Source organism: Anthonomus grandis, chromosome 4, assembly GCF_022605725.1.
Source record: "Anthonomus grandis grandis chromosome 4, icAntGran1.3, whole genome shotgun sequence".
NCBI classification, from domain to species: domain Eukaryota; kingdom Metazoa; phylum Arthropoda; class Insecta; order Coleoptera; family Curculionidae; genus Anthonomus; species Anthonomus grandis.
This window is the reverse complement of record NC_065549.1, coordinates 41,692,890-41,718,141: the sequence shown is the minus strand read 5'-3', so window position 1 is coordinate 41,718,141 and position 25,252 is coordinate 41,692,890. Positions and strand designations below refer to the sequence as shown.

Below are 25,252 nucleotides of genomic sequence, written 5' to 3'. Positions count from 1 at the left end.
CCACAACTCTGAAATATTAATTTTTTTTAAGATAATTATTTATTATCATATGAAAATTTGTAATAAGATCTGTTTGTTCAAATTCAAGATTGTTGAGTTCAAGACGATGTTCACGTTCTTTATTTCTTTCTTCTGGACTCTTTTGAGGAAGAGGTACCTTTTTTGAAAGATATCCAGGTAAATTTGGAAAAATTTGAGGAACTGCTGAAGGAACTAATCGAGTTTTAGTAGGTATTTTTGTTGTTGTGCCATTTGGCAAAAGATAAATATCCTCCCGAATGATGTCAGTGGGGGCAAAATGCTTAGCACAAACAACAGAATGCTTAGTAGGAGTCCAGTTGTCTCTATGAATTGCTTTCAGCCATTTACCTTTAATTTGCTCATCTTTAGGAAAACCAAACACCGATTCAGCTCCCTCGCCTGCATCTAATGAAGTTTTGTAATTGGATTTGTATCTAAGGACACAGCATGGACTTGGCATGTTAAAAATGTACAAATATTACACAAATATTATATAAACTTACCTACTACCGGCTACTACAACTCCTAACCCTGACTTAAACTACTTACTTACCACATATTGTTTACAAGTAGGGAGACAAATACCTACACCAATTTTCCATATTTCTCCCTATGTATATTAAGCTATAAAGCAATATATTATTATCCACAGACTAACCAAATAAATGAACTACCACAAGTTCAAAATACAAGTCACAAAACCATTTTAAGCAAGAAAGCCAACAAACACAATAATAACAAACCCACTTGTAAAACGTCATTTAACTAGCCAGCCGGTAAATTTTGTTCGACTTTTAAGTTCGATTATTTAAATAACTATGCAAAATCCACATTAAACAACATAACTAGAACTTAGAGTAGGTTTTTAAAATTGAGTCTTAACGTTAGTAATTTAAATTTAAGCACAAAAATCCGGAATTTTAAGAGAGAAACGAGGTAAACACCCACGGAAACCGCTGCGATTACTTACTAATATATCACAGAACACAAATATATAGCTAATATATGGGGTTATGGGGTTTCCAAGATGGCGGCGTCGATCGACTCGCTATGTTGCCGATGTGATGATGTTCGTGGCTAGAGATAAAGAAGGTTGTGAAGGTGGCTAACATTAACAGTAAATAAATAAAAACAACTGAGTAGTACATGGATAATAGGCAAACATTAGGGGATTACAGTCCAAAATGGCACACTGGATCCATACCAGAGTAGTAGTGCCAACTATAACTTATGCTGCACTGTGCCAAACACCACTGCGTGGTGGCCAAAAACCCCGAAAGTAGGAGGAAGGCTTAAGTTAAGCAAAATACAAAGACTCGCATGTCTAGGTATAACAAGAGCCATGAAATCTACATCAAGCCCTTCTTAACTTCTTCTTAATTTCATAAATTTGTGAGGCAATAAAGTCAGAAATGATTTTGGATCACATAATGTCAAAGTAATATCAATATTTTTTTTTAAATAAAAGGATTTTGATAAAAAAGGCCATATTTTAGAGTTGGGAGGTTAGAAACTAATAGACTAATTAAATGTTCAAATTAACTAATTTTACATAATAGTGTCTCAAAATTTCCAATATTTCTAATTATTTTTAGCCCTTTCTCAAGGGGTGATTCTATAGAAAATTCCTAAAAATAGAAATAAAAAGAAATACTAAAAATAGAAAGTTAGAATAAAGTACAAATCCCAAAAAGCTACATGTATATTGAGAGAAAGAAAGAGAGTAAATATGAGAGAAAATACTGGCTTTATAACTTTGGTAAATATGTATGGTACATAACCCAAATAGTAGACAGTTAAATTTGAAAAGTTTTTCATGAAATTTAAATCTGACATATTTTTTACTTGATTGATGTATTAGGTAGTATACTTTCTTTAAATCTATGGTTGACATAAATCAATTCCTTTGTATTAATTTAACAGCTGTTCGCCAGTCATCCATTTTTAAATTATTTTTTTTTTACGTAATGTTCATTGGAATCTGTTTACCTGGTTTATAAAAAAAAAGAAATATGAACACAATAAATGGGCATCAAGGTAGCAGTTGACGAGCTAATAATATGCTCTCGCCTACAAGTCCATTAGTCAAAAGAACATTTATATTTGATGGTGAAAAACTCTTTAATCATCTTCCAGCAGATTTGAAAGCTATGGAATGCTGGACATTTTTTAGAAAACCTGTTAAAGATCTGTTAATTATGAAAGGCTATTATGGAATAACTAAATTTTTGTCAGATAGATTTTAATCAAGATTTCTGCCTTTCTTCTCTTGCAACAAGTCATTTTATTTAATTTGTTTGTGTCAATCATTTTATTCAGTTTTATATTGAATAGGATTGTACAAAAATGTGTTTGTATACAGTGCACTTTTTTTATCTCGGGTCATAGGGTTTTACGTGTAATATTTTCAACCCCATGTTAGAACCTGTTCTATTTAATCGATAAGATTGAAACTTGGAACAAGTGAAGTTTAAGTGAAGAGACTTTAAAAAATCCCATTATTTTGCAAAAAAATTTGCGAGAAACCTATTTAAAATACGTTTTTCTGATGAAAAAGTTTGCTTTTTCTGCAGCTCGTAACCTTCATTACCTTTATATTTCAAAGCAGGTAGACAAATATCTGACAGTGACACAAAATAATTTTTAAATTGCTCCATTGAAATTGTTTAAAAAGTCTTTAAAATGTCGATTTACACTACGGAGGAATGTATTGAGATGGTTTCAAACTACATTAGAGGAATGTCGGCGCAAGAAGTGGTAGATAATTTTGCCATGTTTTATTCTAACCGTCCCGTCCCGTCCCGTCTAGATCAACTGTACAACGGTTTCATAAAAAATTTATTAAGATTGGATGCATCGCCAGTTCTCACTTAAAACGAAAAAGAACCGAAACTGTAGTAGACGAAGAATTTAAAAATTCTTAATTTTAATTTTAATTCTTAATTTTATTTTTGTTAAATTCTAATTACTGTTACCGAGTTTTTGAATGCCACGTTCCCAGGACGCTGGATTGGACGTTTTGGGCCATCTAAATGGCCGGCGCGAAGCCCCGATCTTTCGCCTTTAGATAACTTTTATTGGGGCTATCTATCATCGAAAGTGTTTGATATTGTTAGAGGCAGACCCAACAATATCGAAGAACTTCGTAATAGAATTATCGAGGCTTCGCGTACCATTACTCCCCGGCAGCTCCTAAATGTTAAAAGACATTTCTACAACTGTCTGGGCTTTTGTTTGGCTCAATTTGGAGGTCACTTTGAACCATTTATTTGAAAGGTTTTATTTGTTTATTGTTGATTTTTGAAAATATATTTTTGAGATTTTGAGAAAATTATTTTGTGTCACTGTCAGATATGTTTCTACCTGCTTTGAAGTGTAAAGGTAATGAAGGTTACGAGGTACAGAAAAAGCAAACTTTTTCATCGGAAAAACGTATTTTAAATAGGTTTCTCGCACATTTTTTTGCAAAATAATGGGATTTTTTAAAGTCTCTTCACTTAAACTTCACTTGTTCCAAGTTTCAATTCTATCGATTAAATAGAACAGGTTCTGACATGGGGTTGAAAATATTAAAGATAAAACCCTATGACCCGAGATAAAAAAAAATGTACTGTATATGTATTTTCTATTTATTTTTACAGGTTTGTTAACAAATTTACTTTTATCGCAATAAAGCATATTGATTGATTAATTAATTGACTTAAAGAAGGAAAGTTGGAATAATTTGGACACATTCTCCAAAACGCAAAATTAATAATGGAAAGTAAAATCGAACGCAGAGGACCCGGACGTCGAAGAATATCGTGACTAAAAAATTTGCGACAATGGTATGAAGAGACTAGACGACACAGAACACAAATATATAGACCACAAGTCTCTTTAGAAAAGCTGTTAACCAAGTACAGATAGCACTAATGATTGCCAACATTCGAGGACAATGCACTTGAAGAAGAAGAAGAAAAAGAAAAGCACCAATTGTTAATTTTTTTTTCAGACAAAAAAGACACGGCAAAATTATCTACCACTTCTTGCGCCGACATTCCTCTAATGTAGTTTGAAACCATCTCAATACTTTCCTCCGTAGTGTAAATCGACATTTTAAACAATTTCAATGGAGCAATTTAAAAATTATTTTGTGTCACTGTCAGATATTTGTCTACCTGCTTTGAAATATAAAGGTAATAAAGGTTACGAGGTGCAGAAAAAGCAAACTTTTTCATCAGAAAAACGTATTTTAAATAGGTTTCTCGCAAATTTTTTTGCAAAATAATGGGATTTTTTAAAGTCTCTTCACTTAAACTTCACTTGTTTCAAGTTTCAATCCTATCGATTAAATAGAACAGGTTGAAAATATTAAAGGTAAAACCCTATGACCCGAGATAAAAAAAAATGCACTGTATATGTATTTTTTATTTTTACAGGTTTGTTAACAAATTTACTTTTATCGCAATAAAGCATATTGATTGATTAATTAATTGACTTAAAGAAGGAAAGTTGGAATAATTTGGACACATTCTCCAAAACGCAAAATTAATAATAGAAAGTAAAATCGAACGCAGAGGACCCGGACGTCGAAGAATATCGTGACTAAAAAATTTGCGACAATGGTATGAAGAGACTAGACGACACAGAACACAAATATATAGACCACAAGTCTCTTTAGAAAAGCTGTTAACCAAGTACAGATAGCACTAATGATTGCCAACATTCGAGGACAATGCACTTGAAGAAGAAGAAGAAAAAGAAAAGCACCAATTGTTAATTTTTTTTTGTTCATGTTGGTTTATCCTTATAATTTACAATCAGCTAAAATTAGCTCGATGTATGGTCGCTTGTTGTAGGTGATGAGAGACGCGTAATGAGGAAGCGTGATAACGCGTCCGTCCGCTGTTATTACAGTAGACACTGGGCCTAAAAAAATGTCAAAGTGCTGTCAAAAGTGTCACTTTCAGAATGACAAGTACTTGCCAAACTGTCAAAGTCAAAAGAATTTTAATTTTTATATTTTCCTATCTTACTTTATTTTTTAGTAGAATAAAGTAGTGTTGTAAAAATCCGGATTAATTCAATATCCGGACAGCATTGATTCGGATGAATTGAAAATTCGGTTTTTTCATCCGGATGAATTCATCCGCTCGATGTCTCGCCCGTTCGGCAAATTATGCCATGTTTCGGGCTCGATGCTCGACCGTCCGATAAACGTTTTTTATAGCTGTTTTTCGAATATAAGGTATGCATTATGCAACCCATTAGACATTTCGTTTTTACGCATTTCTACATGATGTTAAAACTAAAATAGCTAATTATGTATGTAATAAATCAAGTGTATTTTAAATTATGCAAAATATCACTACAAAAATGCTTTGTTTACAAAAAAGTTTGGGCGTTCTCATATTGTCTCTTATGTTTCTAAATGAGTACAATAAGGATAGATAAAGCAATAGGTTTACACAAGGCGACGCGACGATATTGCCGATTGCCGGATTATTTGTCCGGACGATTTAATTCGGATTCTCTTAGCCGGTGGAACTTGGAACTTCGTGTCACTTCGTGCAAGCTTTTATTTCATTGTCGGTCGAACGAACGGGCGGCGTGTATCCGGACGATTTAGATATCCGGATTGATTCGGAATAATTTGATATTCGGATTGAACGGACGATTAATCCGGACTCTTCGCATCACTAGAATAAAGATTTTTCATGAAGGAAATGCTGAAAAAAACAACAGCAGAAACTAAATGAAATTTAATGAATTGTTATATTGTCAGTACCGAAATTATAATTCATAATAAATAATTACAATAATCTTACTAGTGTTGGTGTTATAATACAAAATATTGCCCTAATTTTCAATATTTTATCTACTTTCCTGATAGACAGATATTAAATTTGTTGATTGATTCAGCTGATAGTGGTTAATTTGTGTAATTTTTACTTTATGTATTCATCCTTAAATAACAATTAAAATCAACTTTATTCAAGGAATTATGAGTTCTACAAGAACAGGAAAGATTAATGAGGACAGCAAAAGCTCTAATGGTAATTCCTAGGTTTGAAAGAAATTTTAATATGAACATGGCAACTTCCTATTTTACTTACTTTCCAGACTACTGAAACTTTACTCTAGTTTCTTTTATCTAATTGCCTCTATCCTAAAAATTATTCAGAATTAACTATCCCTAATAAATCATTTCTTGCCCTTTGAACTATGGTATTTCTTATTTTTGTTAGTTTATTCACTTCTAATAAATATTTAAATTTTGTCAGTGTTTGTTAGGGAGCAGAGAAAGATCAAGAAGCAGATCCCCTCTACAGGACTCAAAGAAAGATGATGGCAGAGAGAGAAATATCGGATTGGCACCAAAGAACCGACTGAAGAGTTTAAGTATTCAGATGAAATTAAATCCTAATCAGAAGCCAACATCGAACAAGCCCAAAATGACTGTGGCAGCTGTATTTAATCAAGACAGTGATGACGAACCTGAACAAATGCCACCAGAGGCTAGAATGAGAATGAGAAATATTGGAAGGTTTGTGTAATTTTATATTAGCAACTTTGAATAGGGTACTTTAGTCGGTTATTAAAACCATACCAAATATTGGATAAACCATATTTATTGCTCAACCTTTTAAAAAAGTTTTCTAACCTGTTCAGGAAATTCTTTTGTGTCTAGATATTTTGTTCATTTTTACTGAAGCTTTTATTTATTGTTATAATTATTATCCTGGGATAAAAAAGGGACCAAATTGAATCTGATAGTTTATATATATTGTGTCCTATAAGTCTATTTTGCTCCATTGCTTATTCTTTATTTATATGATATATTTTATTGTATACTTTGGATCAACCTAATTGCCCCAAAGACAGACATTTGAATCCCTCAGGGTTCACACACTAGTCCTACTTCATTTAATCTTAATCAATTATATATGCAGTATTGTATAGTGGTCAGTGGATAATTGTTTGGATATTAATGTTAAAAAAAAATTCTAACTTTTCAATTAGTTATACCTAAAATTTATAATAATAATAAAAGTAAACTGAGAATAAAAGAAATGGAATAATAATTGAACTAATAATTACAATAATAATAATATAATAGTATATGATTGCTTAAGTACTATTTACAGTTTACAAACTGTCAGACAGTTGCATACTATGTTTCATTGACTTCCTGTTCAATTAAGTCTTTTATCTTTTTTAAAAAATATTGATATTATTTCTTTGTGTGAAATTATTCATGTTGGTCTGTATGAAATTTAATAAGTTCTGCTAAATATTCAAGTTTTAAAGTTTTGAGTATTTTATAACCCCTATGCACTTGTTGACATTGTTTTATATTTAGCTTGTAGAACTTTACAACATGCTGACTGATGTCTTCCTAAGTGGAATACATCTGACATGATACTAAATCTTTGTATTTTTTGTATCTTGATTTAATTATGTTTCATAAGATGTCATGGACCATGTCCATGTCCATATACAGTGTCTAAATAATTGGGAACTAAAAGGATTAGTGATTCTGTCTTTTTTTTGGTATCCTGGAAAAGTTTTGATCCAAATTTAACCTCAGATTTGTAACTTTTTCTTTTCAATTTACCATAGTTCCATTAATGTTTATATGAAGGTTATTAGTTTCTATAAGATAATAATAATAATAATAATAATAATAATAGGCCTTTATTTTTAACTCGGCGAAATTCAGCATAGCTGTTATTAACTGAGCATACATACAAAATACATAAGATTAAATTTACATATTGGCAACTTAAGGTACTAACTAAGCAATGATACTTTTGTTATTAGTTATAAATTAATTATAAAGGTATACAGAAGGTAACACAAGCATAGGAATGACTTTTATAAAATCACTAAAAAATGTTGACATTCTATGGCGTAAGTATATTGGTTTTACCAACTAACAATTTAAACTTGGCTAAGTAAATGTTGCTTATATTTTTTCTTAAATGTCAAAAATGGTAGGCCATACAGTTTGCGAAAAATACCAGTGTTGGCTAACTTAGTTAACAAATAGGAAAACGAACATTGGAAAAGTTCTGTTCTATGCCTAGGAACATCAAATAAATCATTAAAATGCGTGTCTCTGTTATAAACAGTATGTGTTTTATTAAGCTTATCGAACAGATAGCCTGGATAGGAACTATCAAGTAACCGTTTTGCTAGGCAACTCAGGTGAAACCTCTGACAATTACATATTTTCATCCAACCAAGTTCCCAATATTTTGGAGTGATTTGCTCTCTTACACTCATCCCAAAAATGAACCATACACAAAAGCATTTTGTATTTTGTTAAACCAGTTTTTTATATTTCTATTAAGAAGAGGCTAATAAACTGTGTCACCATAATTGCAGTGTGATAAAACAAGCGATTCCGTTAACTTTCAGGTTTGTGTTAATAATTTTCCCACTCTTGTACAAATTTTTCAATGCACAGAAAGATTTTTGGACCACCTTTACTACCTGACTTTCAAACTTTAGGCTGTCATCAACAATAATACCTAAATATTTGTACTTATCTACATTTGGCAATGGTATATTATTTAAAGTTATTATAACATTATCCTTAACCCAGTCCTTGTTAGGCCCAAAAAGCATAATTGCCCATTTACTAGGATTTAATTTTAGCTGTCCATTATTAGCTGAGTAAGAATATATGGAATTTAAATCGTTATTAAGTTTTTTTATAGATGCAGGTAGTTCTTCTTTGTCAAAACTGGTATACAATTGAGTGTCATTAGCATATTGGTGTACACAAGATGTGTTAATTGCTTGTCCAATATCTCTAGTATACAGAATAAACAATAAAGGACCAAGAATGGAGCCTTGTGGGACTCCTCTATCCAGCGGCAAAAATGATGATGCTGTTATCAATTTCAACAGCTTCAAACCGATTGCTCAAATAGCTCCTAAAAAACAGAACAGTGGCATCTAAAGACAAGTAAGACAATTTTGCATATAACATGCAATGATCAATGGTGTCAAATGCCTTGCTGTAATCCAAGAGAAGACTTTCAAAAGCCAGACTGATGAATTGGAATGAGACTATGCTTGTTCAAATCAGGTTTTTTGTGGATTAATTAACAAGCAGGTATTCTTTGCCTATTGAGAAATGACCATTAAATCATCATTGATTTTGCCTACATTTTAATTAATATCTGTAGTAGTGCAAGGCATATAAATCTGAATATCTGATATAAAAAATTCTTTATTACACTTATTATATTAGCAGTAAAAAATGAGAAGAGCAGGAGTCCAAGGATGGATCTCTGTGGCACCCCTCTCTCAACTAGTACAACTATAGCCTTGTTGGAAACTAGACTGGAACTCAAAATTCAAAAAATGCTTTATTGTCAATGTAAACATAGAAGTTGTAGACAAAGTCAAAACATAATACAATTCACAGAATTTACAACAAGTTACAACAAAACTAGATTAACATGTAAATCATAAAGCATACTTAAATGCTAATCATTAAAAAATTCCCTTAAACTAGTTATGTACACAATTATGCCACCCTATATATATTATTTGCTTATGTATATGCTTACTCAGTCATATTGTATTTCATGCTTTATTTGCATTATTTAGTCTATATAATCACTTGTAATATTAAGTTAAGGTAATCTTCGTTCTTGCTAAGAGTACACTGTATCGCGGCTTGTCAAAATAAAAGTTTTTTAAAACGTTATTAACGTGACAGAAAACATAACTGGCGCAGTCGGTAGGATCAGGGCAGTTTTCGATTGAGATTTGCACGTCATCGAGACGATCAATCGTAAAAACGTGAGTTTCAACTCTTCGGTCCTGATACGAACGTGGAAGCTGAGATCAAACCTTATCAGAATCGCTCTGAGACGAGAGATCAGTGGAAACACCATTTGGCAGCACGTACACAGCACCTTAGCAACGCGGAGATTCATCTGATTGGAAAAAGGTAAGTGCCAATTTCCTTTCAAACCCTTTCCCTTACTTTGGATTGAGCGAGTGGAAAGTTAGTTTTAAGATTATTGTTATTTTAAAATTTTTATTGAAACATATATTTGAAAAACTTATTTTGAATTTATCTTTATCAATTGAATATTATTGAAATTACCATTGAACTTTCTTTTGAGCAAATCCTATTGGAATATACTCTCTCTTTATCGTAAAGGAAGAAAGATTCAAATAATTTAGTAGTAAAATTAATTTTAGAATTAAGTTTATGTTATTTATTAATAACATTATTTTTATTTTTACTCTATGAGTGAACCAAACGTTGACGCATTAGCTGAAGAATTTTTCAGAACTCTCAAATTACAACAACAAAATTCGCATTTAGAAACAATTACTGAACAATCCGAGTTATCTAACACAATGACTACTACAAGATCAAATTCTATAAATTACACTCTTTTAAAAATGTATGTTGATACAATTCACCCTTACAATGGTGATTCTAATACCCTTAACAATTTTATTTCTGCCGCAGATTTTCTATTCGAAACATATGATAACCAAGAAGATCCTATTTTAAAAAATTACCTTATTAGAACTATTAGAATGAAATTAATTGACCGTGCACTAATATTAGTAGGTTGCCGCATGGAATTATTATCCTGGGCACATATTAGAACTGCTTTATTAGATTGTTTTGGCGATAAGCGTAGTATAGAATGCCTTGAACAAGATTTGTTTGTAGCTATCCCAAATAAGAATGAACAACCATTAGATTTTGCAAAAAGACTACAAGTATTGCGTAGTGCTTTAGCTCAAAAAATTAATAGTTTTGATGATAATATTATGACAGCTGAAACAAAACTTATTCATCTTAGACAATACGATACTATATGTTTAAGAACATTTATAAGAGGATTAAACAACCCCTTACAAAGTATTATCCGATTAAAAAACCCAGATTGCATAGAAACCGCAATGACAATGATATCAGAGGAAGAAAACTTCCATTATACACAAAATTTATACAAACCATTTATACCAATTAACCATAACAAACAACCAACACTAATGCACAAACCACCAGCATATTCACAGAATAACTCACAACACAAAAATCATAATAATAATATACAATATTCAAATCAAAATAATTTTAAAACCCCAAATAATAATTTTTATCAACAACATAACTATAGACAGAATTTTATTCCACCTAGTTATCAGAATTTCAATCAAAATTCAAATTTCCCACAAGGTCCAGTTCCAATACAACCTAGGCCAATGCCTCAGAGACCTCTTCCAACCAATCGACAAGTTTTCGGTACCCCAAAGAATGTTTTCAAACCCACAGGTCGAACACCCCTTGATAAACCTGAGCCAATGTCAACCAGAACATCTTACACAATGCCAACAAATTCTAACATTCACCCCAATAATCATTTTAAGCCATCTGGCCCAAGAAATTTCATTTCGCAAGAACTTTTCCAAATGGAAAATAAAAATCTAGAAGAAAATGTCACAACCAATTACCACCCCAGTGAAGATAATGATGATTATTATGGAAATAATACTGAAAATCCTTATCAGTTAAATTCTTACCAAACAAATAGAAATGACCCCTGTACATCAACAGATTACAACGATTTTGAATATGGACCAGAATATTCTTATGATGAGAATACATTCCCTATTCCAGACCTACAAATAGAAAATGAAAATTTTCCTATTACCAATCCTTCGAAAACCCTAACATAACATACGAAGTAAATACACAAGTCACTAATAGCCTCCCTTATATCGAAATTCAAAACCCACCAATTAAACTGTTAATAGATACTGGCTGTTATCCATCAATATTACGACCCTCCATAGCTGAAAAATATTTTCCTGACAAAATCTATCAATTTTCATCGATATTAAAAACCGGAGTTGGAGAAAAAGAAGTTCTCTACAAAGCCAATATTCCAGCTTTTGCAGAATTGCAAACAAACGATTCGATCGATTTTATACTCTATGATTTTCATAACTATTATGATGGTATTTTAGGCCTTCGAGAATTAACTAAATTTATGTTTAACATTGACCTATATCATAAAAGGCTGATAAAGTCAGACGGTATTACAACCTTGTCATTCAGATATCGCGAGCCTGACTCAACATTTAAAATCACGGTCAACGCCCACGAAATTCTAAGCACAAAGGTACCCGTGACAACACATGATACTATTGACATAATTATACCTGAAGGAACAATAAACGACTCTTTATACATACCAGAAACGCTCTGCACAGCAGAAAATGGTTTTGCACGTGTTGATATTCAGAATAACACAGATGAAAATATTACTGTTGAATTAATGAGTCCAATTGACTGTAAAATTTTATCAGATTACCATAAAGATAATTTCGATTTTTTTCATTTAGACAATTTAATTAATTCAAACCCAGAAATATCCCATAATAATTACACTACATCTAATAAGAATCTCGATATTACCCAATTTATAAGACATGACCATCTTAATAAAGAGGAAAAATCAAAAGTTTTTAAATTAATCAGAGAATTCTCAGACATTTTTCATAAAGAAACTAAAAAACTATCATTTACAAACAAAATCAAACACGAAATTAAAACACATGATGAAATCCCAATACACTCAAAATCATACAGATACCCTTTCATACACAAGGAAGAAGTCCAAAAGCAAATCAACAAAATGCTGAAAGATGGAATTATAAGACCCAGCCAAAGTCCATGGAGTAGTCCAATATGGATAGTAAGTAAAAAACCTGACGCAAGTGGAAAACAAAAATGGCGAATTGTCAATGACTACAGAGGAGTCAACTCTAAAACAATTGATGACAGATACCCTCTGCCAAACATCAATGATATACTAGACAAACTAGGAAGGTGTACATACTTTTCCACAATTGATTTATCATCAGGATTCCACCAAATAGAAATGGCACCAAACTCTATTGAGAAAACAGCGTTCACAGTGGAAAATGGCCATTATGAATACGTAAGAATGCCATTCGGATTAAAAAACGCACCAGCCACCTTTCAGAGAATCATGGACAATGTACTGAAAGATATTCAAGGAAAAACCTGTTTAGTCTACATGGATGACATTATTGTCTTTTCAGCAAGCCTAGAAGAGCACATAAAAAACTTGCACCATGTTTTCCAAAAATTACGAACGGCAAGATTGAAAATTCAACTTGATAAATCTGAATTCCTAAGAACAGAAGTTGAATTCCTGGGACATGTGATAACAAAAGACGGAGTTAAGCCGAACCCTAGAAAAATAGAAGCGATCCAGAAATTCCCGATCCCGAGAACACCAAAGGAAATAAAATCATTCCTAGGACTATTAGGTTACTACAGACGCTTTATAAACGGATTTGCGAAATTAACAAAACCATTCACGAAATGCCTAAAGAAAGGAGCAGTGATAAAACACACCCCTGAATACATACAAGCCTTTGAAACATGTAAAAATTTGCTATGTAACGATCCTATACTACAATACCCAGACTTTAGAAAACCCTTCGTTTTAACCACAGATGCCTCAAATATAGCAATAGGAGCCATATTAAGTTAAGGAAAAATAGGACAGGATCTTCCAATTGCATACGCATTCAGAACGTTAAACCAAGCTGAATGTAATTATTCGACCATAGAAAAGGAACTTTTAGCCATAGTATGGGCTACAAAACATTTCAGACCTTATCTATTTGGCAGAAAATTTATAATCGTCACAGACCATAAACCCCTGCAATACCTCTTCAACCTAAAAGAGCCAAACTCTAGATTGGTACGATGGAGACTAAAATTGGAAGAATTCGACTATGAAGTCCAATACAAAAAAGGAACACAGAATACAAATGCTGATGCTCTATCCAGAATAGAGATTAACATGATAGAAAATGATTCTATACTTGGAAGCCCTGGAGACATCACTGAAGAAATTGATCAATACATTGCAAATGAAAACGCTACTTTAGATGATTTAGACCAATTACCAGATCTATTTAACCCTGCTTTAGATCTAGAACCAAAATCGAATAAAATCAAAATTCTTTCTGACATACAAATATTACCCCCTCGTGACCAACGTCCACAAAATGGAGATACAATTCACTCAGCAATAGATGACCCAATATTAAATATACCTATAACAGAAAATTGTTTAAATACCTACAACCATCAAGTTCTAATTACTCACAATACAAATAAACAATATTGTGCCTTTAAAACAAAACATTTTGAGAACAAAATTAGATATCACTTAACTTTGACTAGCAACTATGTAAACGAAATCGTATACTTTTTCCGAGAATATATCGATCCTAAAGTTGTACACTGCATGTATATACAACAATCTGAAATTGACAATTTAGGAAATAAAATAGGAGTAATCTTATCCAAAACATTTAAACATAACTCTTACAAATTAGTAATCTCCAATACATTCTTAAACGATATAGTAAATGTAGAAATGCAAATGAATTTAATAAAGAACCATCACGAGAAAACTTGCCACCGAGGTATTAATGAATGTATGATGTCACTGAAAAAATTATATTACTGGCCCAATATGAAATTAGACCTCACCCAGTATATAAACAATTGCGACATATGTCAACAAGCCAAGTATGACCGCCATCCTCCAAAAATAGAATTTTCATTAACACCCACACCTCGAGAACCTCTAGAATCCATCCACATGGACACTTTCCAAATTTCTAACGTAAAATTCCTAACTATAATAGATGTTTTTTCACGTTACGCCCAAGCTTACCCCTTAGAACCTAGTTGCAACGCAATTACAGTTCTAGATAATTTAGCAATTTTTATAAGTCATCATGGACTACCTCATCAGATTACCTGTGATAATGGCACAGAATTTAAAACTTCCCTATTAATTGATTTTTGTAAACTTCACAAAATAAAAATTCATTTCACTACTACCGGAAATTCAAATAGCAATAGTCCTATTGAAAGAGTCCATTCAACCTTAATTGATCACATTAGAGTTTTAAAACTCAAATTCCCAAATGCGACAATGAAACAACTAATGATTTACGCGATTACAGGTTACAACCTCTCTGTACATAGTGTTACTAAACAAAAACCCTTTGATGTCTTAAATGGACGTCCAAACGCTTTAGACCCTTTTGACCTTACAGATGAGATCATATTAAATAAATATGTTAATGATCGTAAAGACCGATTGAAAATTATCTATGACGAAATCTATAATCAATCTCTTAATACTAAATTACGTTTAAATGAAAAACAGAATAAAAATAGAGAAGCCCCTATAGATATTCCATCAGGATCAAAAATCTATGTAACAGATAAATCCGCTTCGAGAACTAAAGATAAAGCGCGTAAGAAAATAGAATACGTTCAAGAAGATATCGGTAATAAAATCATTACTAAAAACAAGAAAGTTGTACATAAATCTATGATACAAAAACCTAAAAAACACTTTCTTTTCCCTAGAAATAATGAACCTCCTGACACTTCAGAAGAGCTTCGCAGTTCTCCTACAAGTATTATCGACAACAGTGATAGCGACTAATCCTATCATAACCCCAATCAAATCCCCTTTATTCCCATTTCATTTAGGAAATGCGAGAATTATTGAAAGTAAACATACTTTCCTTCATTATGTAGAAATTAAACCATTAGTTATAGAGCTTACTAAACTAGAAGATAATTTTAAAATTTTAATTGCTGCTTGTAATGAAACAAATATTATTAACGCTTTGCTTTTACATCATATTAACACATTAGATATGCTTAAACATGCTAGCTACTTTATTAATGAAATCAAAACTAAACTTAATAACATTAAACCACATAGCCGTGAAAAACGAGGCTTAGTAAATATATTAGGTAAAACGTCAAAATGGCTTTTTGGTACATTAGACTCCGATGATGGAGAAAGATATGACAAAGCAATTGAAGAATTACGCTATAGTCAAAATACATATAAAAAAGAAATAAATATGCAAATGTCATTAACAAAAGATTTAATTAACAGTTACAATAACACCATACATACTTTAAGTAAAAATCAAAACTCTTTAAAAAATCATGTTGACCTTTTCAAAAAGCAAATGAATAAAACAATTAATGATCTTTCCATATATTTAAAACTTCAAAATACTATAAGTCAATTAATTATAAATTGCCAGAGTTTTATTACTTTCCTAGATAATTTAGAAGATGCGATAATGTTTGCTAAACTCAATACCTTACATAGTACCGTAGTTTCAGCTATCCAATTAGAACAAATAATTTTGAATCTAACTACCCTTTATGGTGAGGAAAGACTAATATCATTTAGCGACTTAAATTATTATTATCAATTAACAGGACTTCAAGTAAGTTTTTCAAATGATAAAATAATTTTTGCTATTCATTTTCCTATATTTATAAAAGAAACCTTCGAACTTTTCCACTTGTTTGCTATTCCAACAAACCAAACCATTATAATTCCCAAACTTCCTTACCTTATAATTGGCACTGATCTACACCAATATCAAGAAGAGGCCTGCCCATTGATTGAAGACCTATACGTCTGTCAAAATGCCCTAGGACCCCAAGTGGATGACTGTACTACGTCTCTTATAAGAAAAGCAGAAAATCTAAACTGCAAGCTGCTTAAAGTTAACGTCACTACCCCTATTATCCATCCCATAAATCAGCAATATGTTCTAGCTATTCCTGCTAGCACCAAAATAAAAGCACAACAAACGTGCCAAAACAAGCAAATATTCTTTATTGATACACCTAGTTTAATAGAAATACCATATAAATGCGGTATAAGCTTACTAGGATCACAATTCTGGAATCAAGAGGATATCCTGAGATCCAACCCTTTTCATCTACCGGATGTAACATTCAATGACTTGGAAATGCAGCTGCCAGAGGAAACAATTCAACTAGATTCAATCGACTTCAACCACATCAGATCGTTAGCAGAACGCTCCAATATCTTGAAACCCCTTCCAGAGGAAGAAGAAAGAATTCACCCTGCAGCCTGGAGCTTTAGTATAACTCTTGGAACCATACTAGCCATATGCTGTATAGTCTTCGCTATCTACACACTTATCCAAAAGAAAAGGTCTACCGAAGAGGAACTAGAACTTCAAGACAAAGAAGAAGCTGAAGAAAAAGATGCTACCCCTGGTACCTCGAAAAACAACACACCATCCCTGTTGTTTTCGACTTAGGCGGGAGGAGTTATGTACACAATTATGCCACCCTATATATATTATTTGCTTATGTATATGCTTACTCAGTCATATTGTATTTCATGCTTTATTTGCATTATTTAGTCTATATAATCACTTGTAATATTAAGTTAAGGTAATCTTCGTTCTTGCTAAGAGTACACTGTATCGCGGCTTGTCAAAATAAAAGTTTTTTAAAACGTTATTAACGTGACAGAAAACATAACTAACTATAGTAAGCTCTACTTGTGAGAAATTCCTTTGTTTTTATATGTTTGCTTTTTACATATAAGTTCAGAGTGAGGAATTGGTAGCCTCAGCAGTTGAGTGTTTATATTTTTTTATTATTATTTTAATATAAAGGACTATAGCCATAGGACTACTCTGTATATCTATAATACAATATGAATGGATTCTGTTGATAACTGAATGAATAAATAAATTTAGAATAAGTTACAGAACGCTGTTTAATATTCGTTTGTAATTTAGTATTTTATTAATTTTTATGTAAAACTAATCTAAATTCTGTAAAACCTAGGCTCTGCTACCAGCAACATTCACCGCTTTAAAGTAAATTATAAATAATTTTAAGAAATAGTCCATCTTTTCTAAAAGAGACCGGCTTACATTAAATAGTAATGAAATAAACTCTAAGTCACAGGTCTCAAATTATTAAATTAAAGTCAAAGGGTTACACGTGTTTCGCCCATACTAGGCATCATTAGATCCACTTGTGTATTCACTAATAAAAAAAACGAAAAAAGGAGCATAGGACAATACTACATGATACAAGTCAAGGGTTAAAATTGATAAAATCTGACGGAGATTAATATTAAAAAATTAATAAAAAAAAGTGATAAATAAGTAAATAAAAAAATCGTATCATTTATCTAAAGACCTTTTGTAAAACCATATTGACTTGCGCTAAAAAAAGGTAAAAAGACACAGGGCGAAATTCATATTAATATAGTTACTGAAACCCATATAAATGATATAAATGTTACTTTATTATTAATAGATTTAATAAAGATATTAAGTTCATTGCTAATATAAAATATTTTTTAGAGATACACCCACCTCTTCAGGACCTAATTCCTTCGGTAAGACGAAGCATGGATTTTCAGACGCAAAGAAAATATTTGAAAAGAACCTTAAGGAGGCCATGGAGGCGGCAAGAGCAGACGATTAGATGAATTTTAAGAAGTTATACATGCATGAGGCTGCCAATATTTTTTGGTTACAGACATTATTTATTAAGGTACAAATTATCTTTTTAAACTGTAATAATCTACTTGTCACTCAAGAAAACCAAATCGTCTTACTTATAGATGTTATTAGGTTTAGAAGAGCTATAATTATAGATAATATTAACGCAATATTTGTGTATAATAAGAGCAATTGACATATTAAGTTGTAGTAATTTATTAGAAAATTTTAAATTGTTGAAATAGTTCTATCCTCCCAATATTCTAGCACGAATAAAAACTTTAAAAGAAAAAGTTTGTTATTGCCCTTGAAAGTGTTGAAGAAGATTTTTATAACTGTTAAACTTCTTATTTATCAACATTAAATACGCAATAACTCAAAGTTTTAAAATGAAACACCCGGCATATTTTTATATTATCAAATTTATCCGCGAAATACAAATATGAGTTCATAGCATTAAGAATATCCAAAATAAGTCTTTGAAGAAGTAATCTTTTTTAGAAAACGGATTTTTTGTTTAAATTTTTAACCCTACAACTACAATCCCTTAGCGGGGGCGATATCTACCCTTATTTTTTAAATGGAAGGGGTGAGTTGTGATACATCTTTTGAAAAGGCATTCAATTTTCTTTACAATAGCGCTTTGTTTTTTAAATCTGAACTGCGGGTTCCAGAAAAATCTAATTTAATTGATTAGTACTTACGCATTATCTTATTAAATGTTAAAAATGTTTGCCATTTACCTCTATACAATAGTACAGTAACTGTGCAAAGTGTTCCCGGACATTGTGAAGAATATCGGGTGTTATTTGTTGGCATTCATGAATGGCAATATGGTTCCCTAAATCTTCTAACGATTCAGGTTGGGTAGCATACATTTTCGATTTCAGATGTTCCCACAAAAAGAAATCAAGAGGAGATAAATCGGGTGATCTCGCGAGTCATTCGATAGTACCCCTTCTCCCAATCCATCTACCGGGAAATGTTTCCTCCAGAAAATGCCATACTAATAATGCATAATGGGGAGGAGCCCCGTCTTACTGTAATATCGCATTTTCTTCATGATAGCGTTGGTCGTTTTCCATAATTTCAATCAATCTCCATTTAAAAAAGTTCTCCATTTAAATTTCCCGGTAAGAAAAATGATCCAATTATGTGGTCACCAAAAATTCCAACCCAAAAAATAAATTCTAATATAATGAATAATAATTCGGTAGGATGCATTATACTTTTTGAAAGAGATATTTAAAAAAAAAATTCTGGGTGATTTTAAGAGGATTCAAGAAAGTCTTCTGGCAGCTCCCCAAATACAAATTCCGTAGTTAGTAATCGATTCTACCAAACCTTTATATATTTATTTATTTATTTATTTATTATTAGCAGTACAGCCAACAGTATAAATCATTTACAGAGCTAAAGGTTACAATAATGTTTTAATAATTTTTAAGATATAGTAAAAACATACATAAACTAATATATTCTTCGCAACATCACAGTATAAACTATATTTCAATAATTTATAGTAATAATCCCAAACTTATATAAAAATAAGTAACCACAAATTATTAACCCTAAAAAAGAATATATATTTGTATACCTAAATCTCAATAACCGAGAATTGGTAATTATTCATCTTGGCTGACTCTACATTCAGCACTGCAATGGACTAAATCTAACAGCCTAGTAGACTAATTTAACATATTACTTTAACTCAAAAAATTACAAAAAATTAATTAACATAGGTGCTCTTTCTATCCTGCTGGCCTTGATTACTTACATAATTAGGCACATTGAAATCGCCAACTTTTAAAAAGTCGTTCTCATCGGTTATTTTGGAGGTATATAGAATACAAGCATAGTGGTTTATAATAAAGTAAAGTTTTACATAGAATAAAATCTATATAAGAAAAACCACAGATGTAAATAGCTCCGCACGTGCGGAGGTATTTACATCTGTGAGAAAAACTATTAGAGATATGACTAGTGTCTATTGTTAGCACACTATTGGATTTTTGACAGCCAGGACACCGCCTCCACGCGATAAATTGACCTGTACTTCGATTTTTTCGGCGTACCTTGTATTCCGCTGGAAATAATTCAGAACTGTCGACCTCCCCACCTAGCCATGTTTCTGTTAATGCGACGATGTCGTACTCGCAATCACTTATTGAAGAAAAGAATATCTCGATTTTGGAATTTAAGCCGCGCACAATTTGATAATAGCGTGAAGTGTGTTATTCTCGAACATGTTGGGTTGTTTTAGTTTTTTGAACGAAAGTTGTATCTTGTGTTTGTAGTTTTCGTTTCAGGAACTGACGTTTTTCCCTTCGATGAACGTTGTTCCAATGGATTGGCTACCAAGATTGTCTTACTGGCAACTGGTGGGGCATAAGGCAGTGCAGTTTCAACTAGTGGTAGGTCAGGGCTTGATTCAGATGGTTCAGAAGTTTGTGGAACAAGCTTTTGCAGATCTTTCAGGCGCCATGTTTTATTATCAATTATTAGACAGTCCTTTTTCAACTTAACGGAGTACCCTTGGTTTTTGGCAGACTTCTTATAAACTAGGAGCTTTTTCTTTAAATTAAGTAGCTCTTTAGGTAGGTCTTCTGAGATCGCATACTCTGTGTTTTTTAGTTTATACGCCGCTTTTAACATGGAACGAGCGGCAGAGTTCGTTATAAACTTAATTAATATTGGTCTTACTCTATTACTACTTTCAGATTTTCCAATACGAAAGGCGTCATCAATGTCATGGGATATAATATTAATGTAGCATAGTTGTGAAAATTCCGATAATATAGCATTAGGATCTTCATGAATAGTTTCCTTAATACCAAACAGGACAAGGTTTTTGGAACGAGGCTGATATTCTAATTGCTGAACTCTGTCTCTGAGTGCTTTATTCTCCTTCTCGAGTTTTTTAACAGCTTCCATATTTTCGTTTAGTTTGCTGCCAAGGTCGCATATTTTGAGTTAATAAAGCTAATAGCTGCTTATTTGATAGATCTTCCATTTTGTACAATTATCGGGAATATAGTCCCAACATAGGTAAACAAATTCGCTACTATAGAACTGTGTTTGCAGTCAATTTTATAATTAGGTTTAATTAAAGTAACAGTTTATACACCTACAGCGAGAGTGGTCACGAAACTGTTTACCCGCAAGTATTAACAGTAACTTATTCGACTTACACATAAAACAGTCCACTCAGTTCTAAGAGACAGCTTGTTAAACTCACTGCACACACCTGCGATGATACGTTTAGAGTTAGAATAGAATCTTTATGTATGTTTAGTATTGTTGTATGTAACAAACATTGTCTTAGCATATAGAATTTATACATAAGTTTTCTTAGTTTACCACAGATATATTGCACAGGTATCTCCCATTTTAGATGGCTATCGAAGTAGACATCTAAATATTGAATTTCGTTCACTGCACTAATCCGCACACAATTACAAGGCTTTACATTACATTTAGTGAGGCATTCCTGCTTTTGTCATGGAGTAACACAGGAAATGAGTCTTGTCACTATTAAGCGATAATAAGCTACAATCTAGCCATTTTTTTAACCTTACCAAGGACTTGTTCGGCTTTTTGAAATACCTCATTCCATGCGCCAGCCCTGACTATCAGAGCGGTATCATCAGCATAACACACAACTTGTACATTTGTAATAAATCAAAAATATACTATCCATATAGAGAGTGAACAATATTGGACCAAGGACCGTTCCCTGTGGCACACCACATTTTACCAAAATTTGGCTGCTGTAAACCTCGTCTATCTTAACTTGCTGGTAATGATTTTCGATAAATGATTTAAATAAATTTAATGGTATTCCTCTTATACCTAGCTTCTAAACGTTTCAATAAGATGCGGTGTTGCACAGTATCAAAGGCCTTACCCAGGTCTAGGAACATTGTCGTACATTTTGTATTGGTGTTAAAAGCATTCATTATGTCATTGGTTACCGTGATTAAAGCATCCTCAGTTCGCATACCTGTCTTAAAACCATATTGATTTGCATTAAGTAAGTTATTTTTATCAATATTCGCATCAATATCAACATTCGCATATTCCTTGTGCAATAGACCCTTGTCGAATGTGACAACAATTAGGGACCTTGGAGTCATATTCGACTCATCTCTTACATTTAGCTTTCATATATCTGAGATAGTAACAAAAGCCCTTAAAATAATAGGTTTTGTCAAGAGATGCACAAGAGATTTTACAAATACCCCTGCTATCCGCATGCTCTACTGTACATTGATCAGACCTTTGTTGGAGTATGCCTCCTCAGTCTGGAGTCCTCATTATGCCTGCTATATTCACAGGTTGGAACAGGTGCAACGGAGAATGCTGAAATACCTGGCATTTAAATCCAAAATTGATCCTGTTAACAACTACCATTATGATTACAGGGTTCTGTATGAGCTGTTTTGTCTTCCTCCTCTTGTTGTTCGTCGGGAACAACGGGATTTAAAAAATTTGTATAACCTTCTGACTGCTTCTGTAGATTCACCAGACCTGCTATATTCAATAGGTCTAGCAATACCTACGAGGAATACAAGGTCAAACAGCCTTTTCTACCAACCTTTCTGTAGAACAAACATCAAGTACAATAGCTTTATTGCTAGATCAGCCAGGCTTGCAAATAATAGTACATCTCTGAACATAGATTTCAATATAAGTCCAAGGCGCTTTGCTAAGTTTGTTGAGGATTTTCATGTGTGACTTTGTATATTGTTGTGGGGTTTTTGCTATTCTGTTTAATTGTGTGTACATACTATTCATACTTCATACTATTGTGTGCTGGTTTAAACCAATTTTGGAGGTGATAATTGGGTTCAGGGGAGTGAAAACTGAATTTAATTAATTTTATTGTGTTCTTTTGTTGTATATTTTTTAAGTTCTCCTGTTGCCATTATTTATTAATCCTGTTTTATTCTATGACTGTGATAGTGATGGGTTGTGAATATCAAATGATAATTATATAAAATAATACTAAGTATAAATTGTTTGAGGTTATAAATTATTGTTATTGTAAATTATGCTATTTCTGTAAAAATGGCTAATGCCCGTAAATAAATAAATAAAATAAATATAGCTACTCAATCTCAATTTAATACATTTTGCTACAATCCTACTTATGCTGTTGGTGAGAGCTATATGGGTCTGTAATTTTTTAATTCATCCCTTGCGCCTGATATATGAAGTGATTTAGATATGGGAGCATCAATATTTGAATCACTATTTCCGAAAGATCTAATTATAGTAATTAAATAAAGTTCACCTTCCAAAATAGGTTAAAAAAAAACAAACTATTTTTACAGCTATTTTTAGGATTAATAATATAGTTTCGAGGTTTTTTTTATTTTAGCGGCTAGTTTTTGCCCTACCGTACTATTTATTAAATTCTTCTGTTTTCGAATTTTTGATTGGTGGCATGTTTTACGTTATTCTACAACTTTTTTGGATTTTGTTTACAAGTTTCAAAAATTTGCTTAAAATATATAGTTTAAGCTTTACCAAAGATAATTATACTAACGAATAGATAACCCACGTAAATGGCAAGCTGTGAACCGACAAGGAGACATCACTCATCAGTGCTTCCTTAAATAAGAATATTTTATGCGCTAACCGTGTAAGAATCGAAGCGACGTTGCCATTACTGATACTGAACATTTTAAATTTTATCTAATTCTCTCGCGCCGCGCCGTATAAAGGCAGAACGAGGTATTAGCAAAAATTAAGTTTGGGAAAATGGATGTTTTAATTAATTTTTAGTTTATTCTTAACATATTGATTTAACTTATTATTAGAAACTTGTGACTATGTTTTTTGCCTTATTTATTTAGATACACTGAGATAAAATTGCTTGGGCCTAAATATATAGTGAGGTTTTGTCGCCTGCAATATTTGCCTCTGTAAAACTACATAAAATATTACACCTACCATATTATTGCATTGAAAAAATTTGTAAAAATCGCGAAAAATTGTTGAGTCATCCTTTTGGTTTCGTTCGCATTAAAATTAAAATTTCTCCATTATTATTTCTAACGCTAAAATTTAAAAAAAACGCATGTGCCTAGAAAAATAAAACGATTCCAAATCTATAAAGACTTAATTTTTGGCATTTTTTGCATTGATTTGTCTTTGTACCGCATCGCAGAATTATTATTGATAAGGCCTTAATCTATAAAGTTGACATTTGAAGTTAATTAGGAACAAAGTGGAGGAATATGTTTTAATTTGTTTTAATAAAAAATAATTCTCACAAACATTTTAAATAACAAAATCAAAGAAACATTACTAGTACCTATATTATTTTTATGAAAAAACTTAAAGTTATGGTTTAAAGCTAATTAAACAGGACAAAATGCCGGGTTGAATTTTGGTGCATAATTGCTTATATTTTATAACAAAAATTTAAAAACTTCTAATTTTAATAATATAGGTATGTACTTACATAATATACAGTACCGAGCAAAAGTAAAGAAACTTTTATTTTTTTATTTATAAATTTATTTTATTAAAGTTAACTAAAATTTTTTTATCCTATAATACTACACCAAACTAGATAATAAAAATAAAACATAAACAATATAATTCTACTTATTATAAAGCCATATGTAAATTAATTAAAAAAAAACAGGGATCAAAAATAGAGAAACACATATTTAAAGAAAATATATAATAACAACAAATTAATATTTATAGTTGACGCGCCGAATAGATGCACCAAGGAAAACGCGTGGTTGGCGCGTGATCAACGAGTGTTCGATGCGCGATCCATTTTGTTGTATTAGACGAG

At 31.9% G+C, this 25,252-nt stretch overlaps 1 protein-coding gene across 2 annotated transcripts; it reads left to right on the top strand.

Annotated features, from left to right (window-relative positions):
* Positions 1-5,690: 5,690 nt before the first annotated feature.
* Positions 5,691-18,728, top strand: LOC126734770 (PEST proteolytic signal-containing nuclear protein-like). Of its 2 annotated transcripts, none has more exons than XM_050438494.1 (3): positions 5,691-6,059; positions 6,288-6,550; positions 18,295-18,728. In XM_050438494.1, exons 1-3 carry the CDS (start codon positions 6,036-6,038, stop codon positions 18,416-18,418), a joined length of 411 nt encoding a protein of 136 aa, XP_050294451.1. In that variant the 5' UTR covers positions 5,691-6,035; the 3' UTR covers positions 18,419-18,728. The 2 variants fall into 2 exon arrangements, with proteins under 2 accessions (XP_050294451.1, XP_050294449.1); XM_050438492.1 differs by having other exon boundaries at positions 5,693-6,059; positions 6,298-6,550.
* The last annotated feature ends 6,524 nt before the right edge of the window (positions 18,729-25,252 follow it).

Excerpts from the sequence above, each read along its gene's own strand:
- LOC126734770 (XM_050438492.1), top strand. The coding sequence starts at position 6,008 with ATGAGTTCTACAAGAACAGGAAAGATTAATGAGGACAGCAAAAGCTCT. Across the intron at positions 6,060-6,297 it reads GGACAGCAAAAGCTCTAATG|GGAGCAGAGAAAGATCAAGA; the intron begins GTAATTCCTAGG and ends AGTGTTTGTTAG. Across the intron at positions 6,551-18,294 it reads AGAATGAGAAATATTGGAAG|AGATACACCCACCTCTTCAG; the intron begins GTTTGTGTAATT and ends AATATTTTTTAG.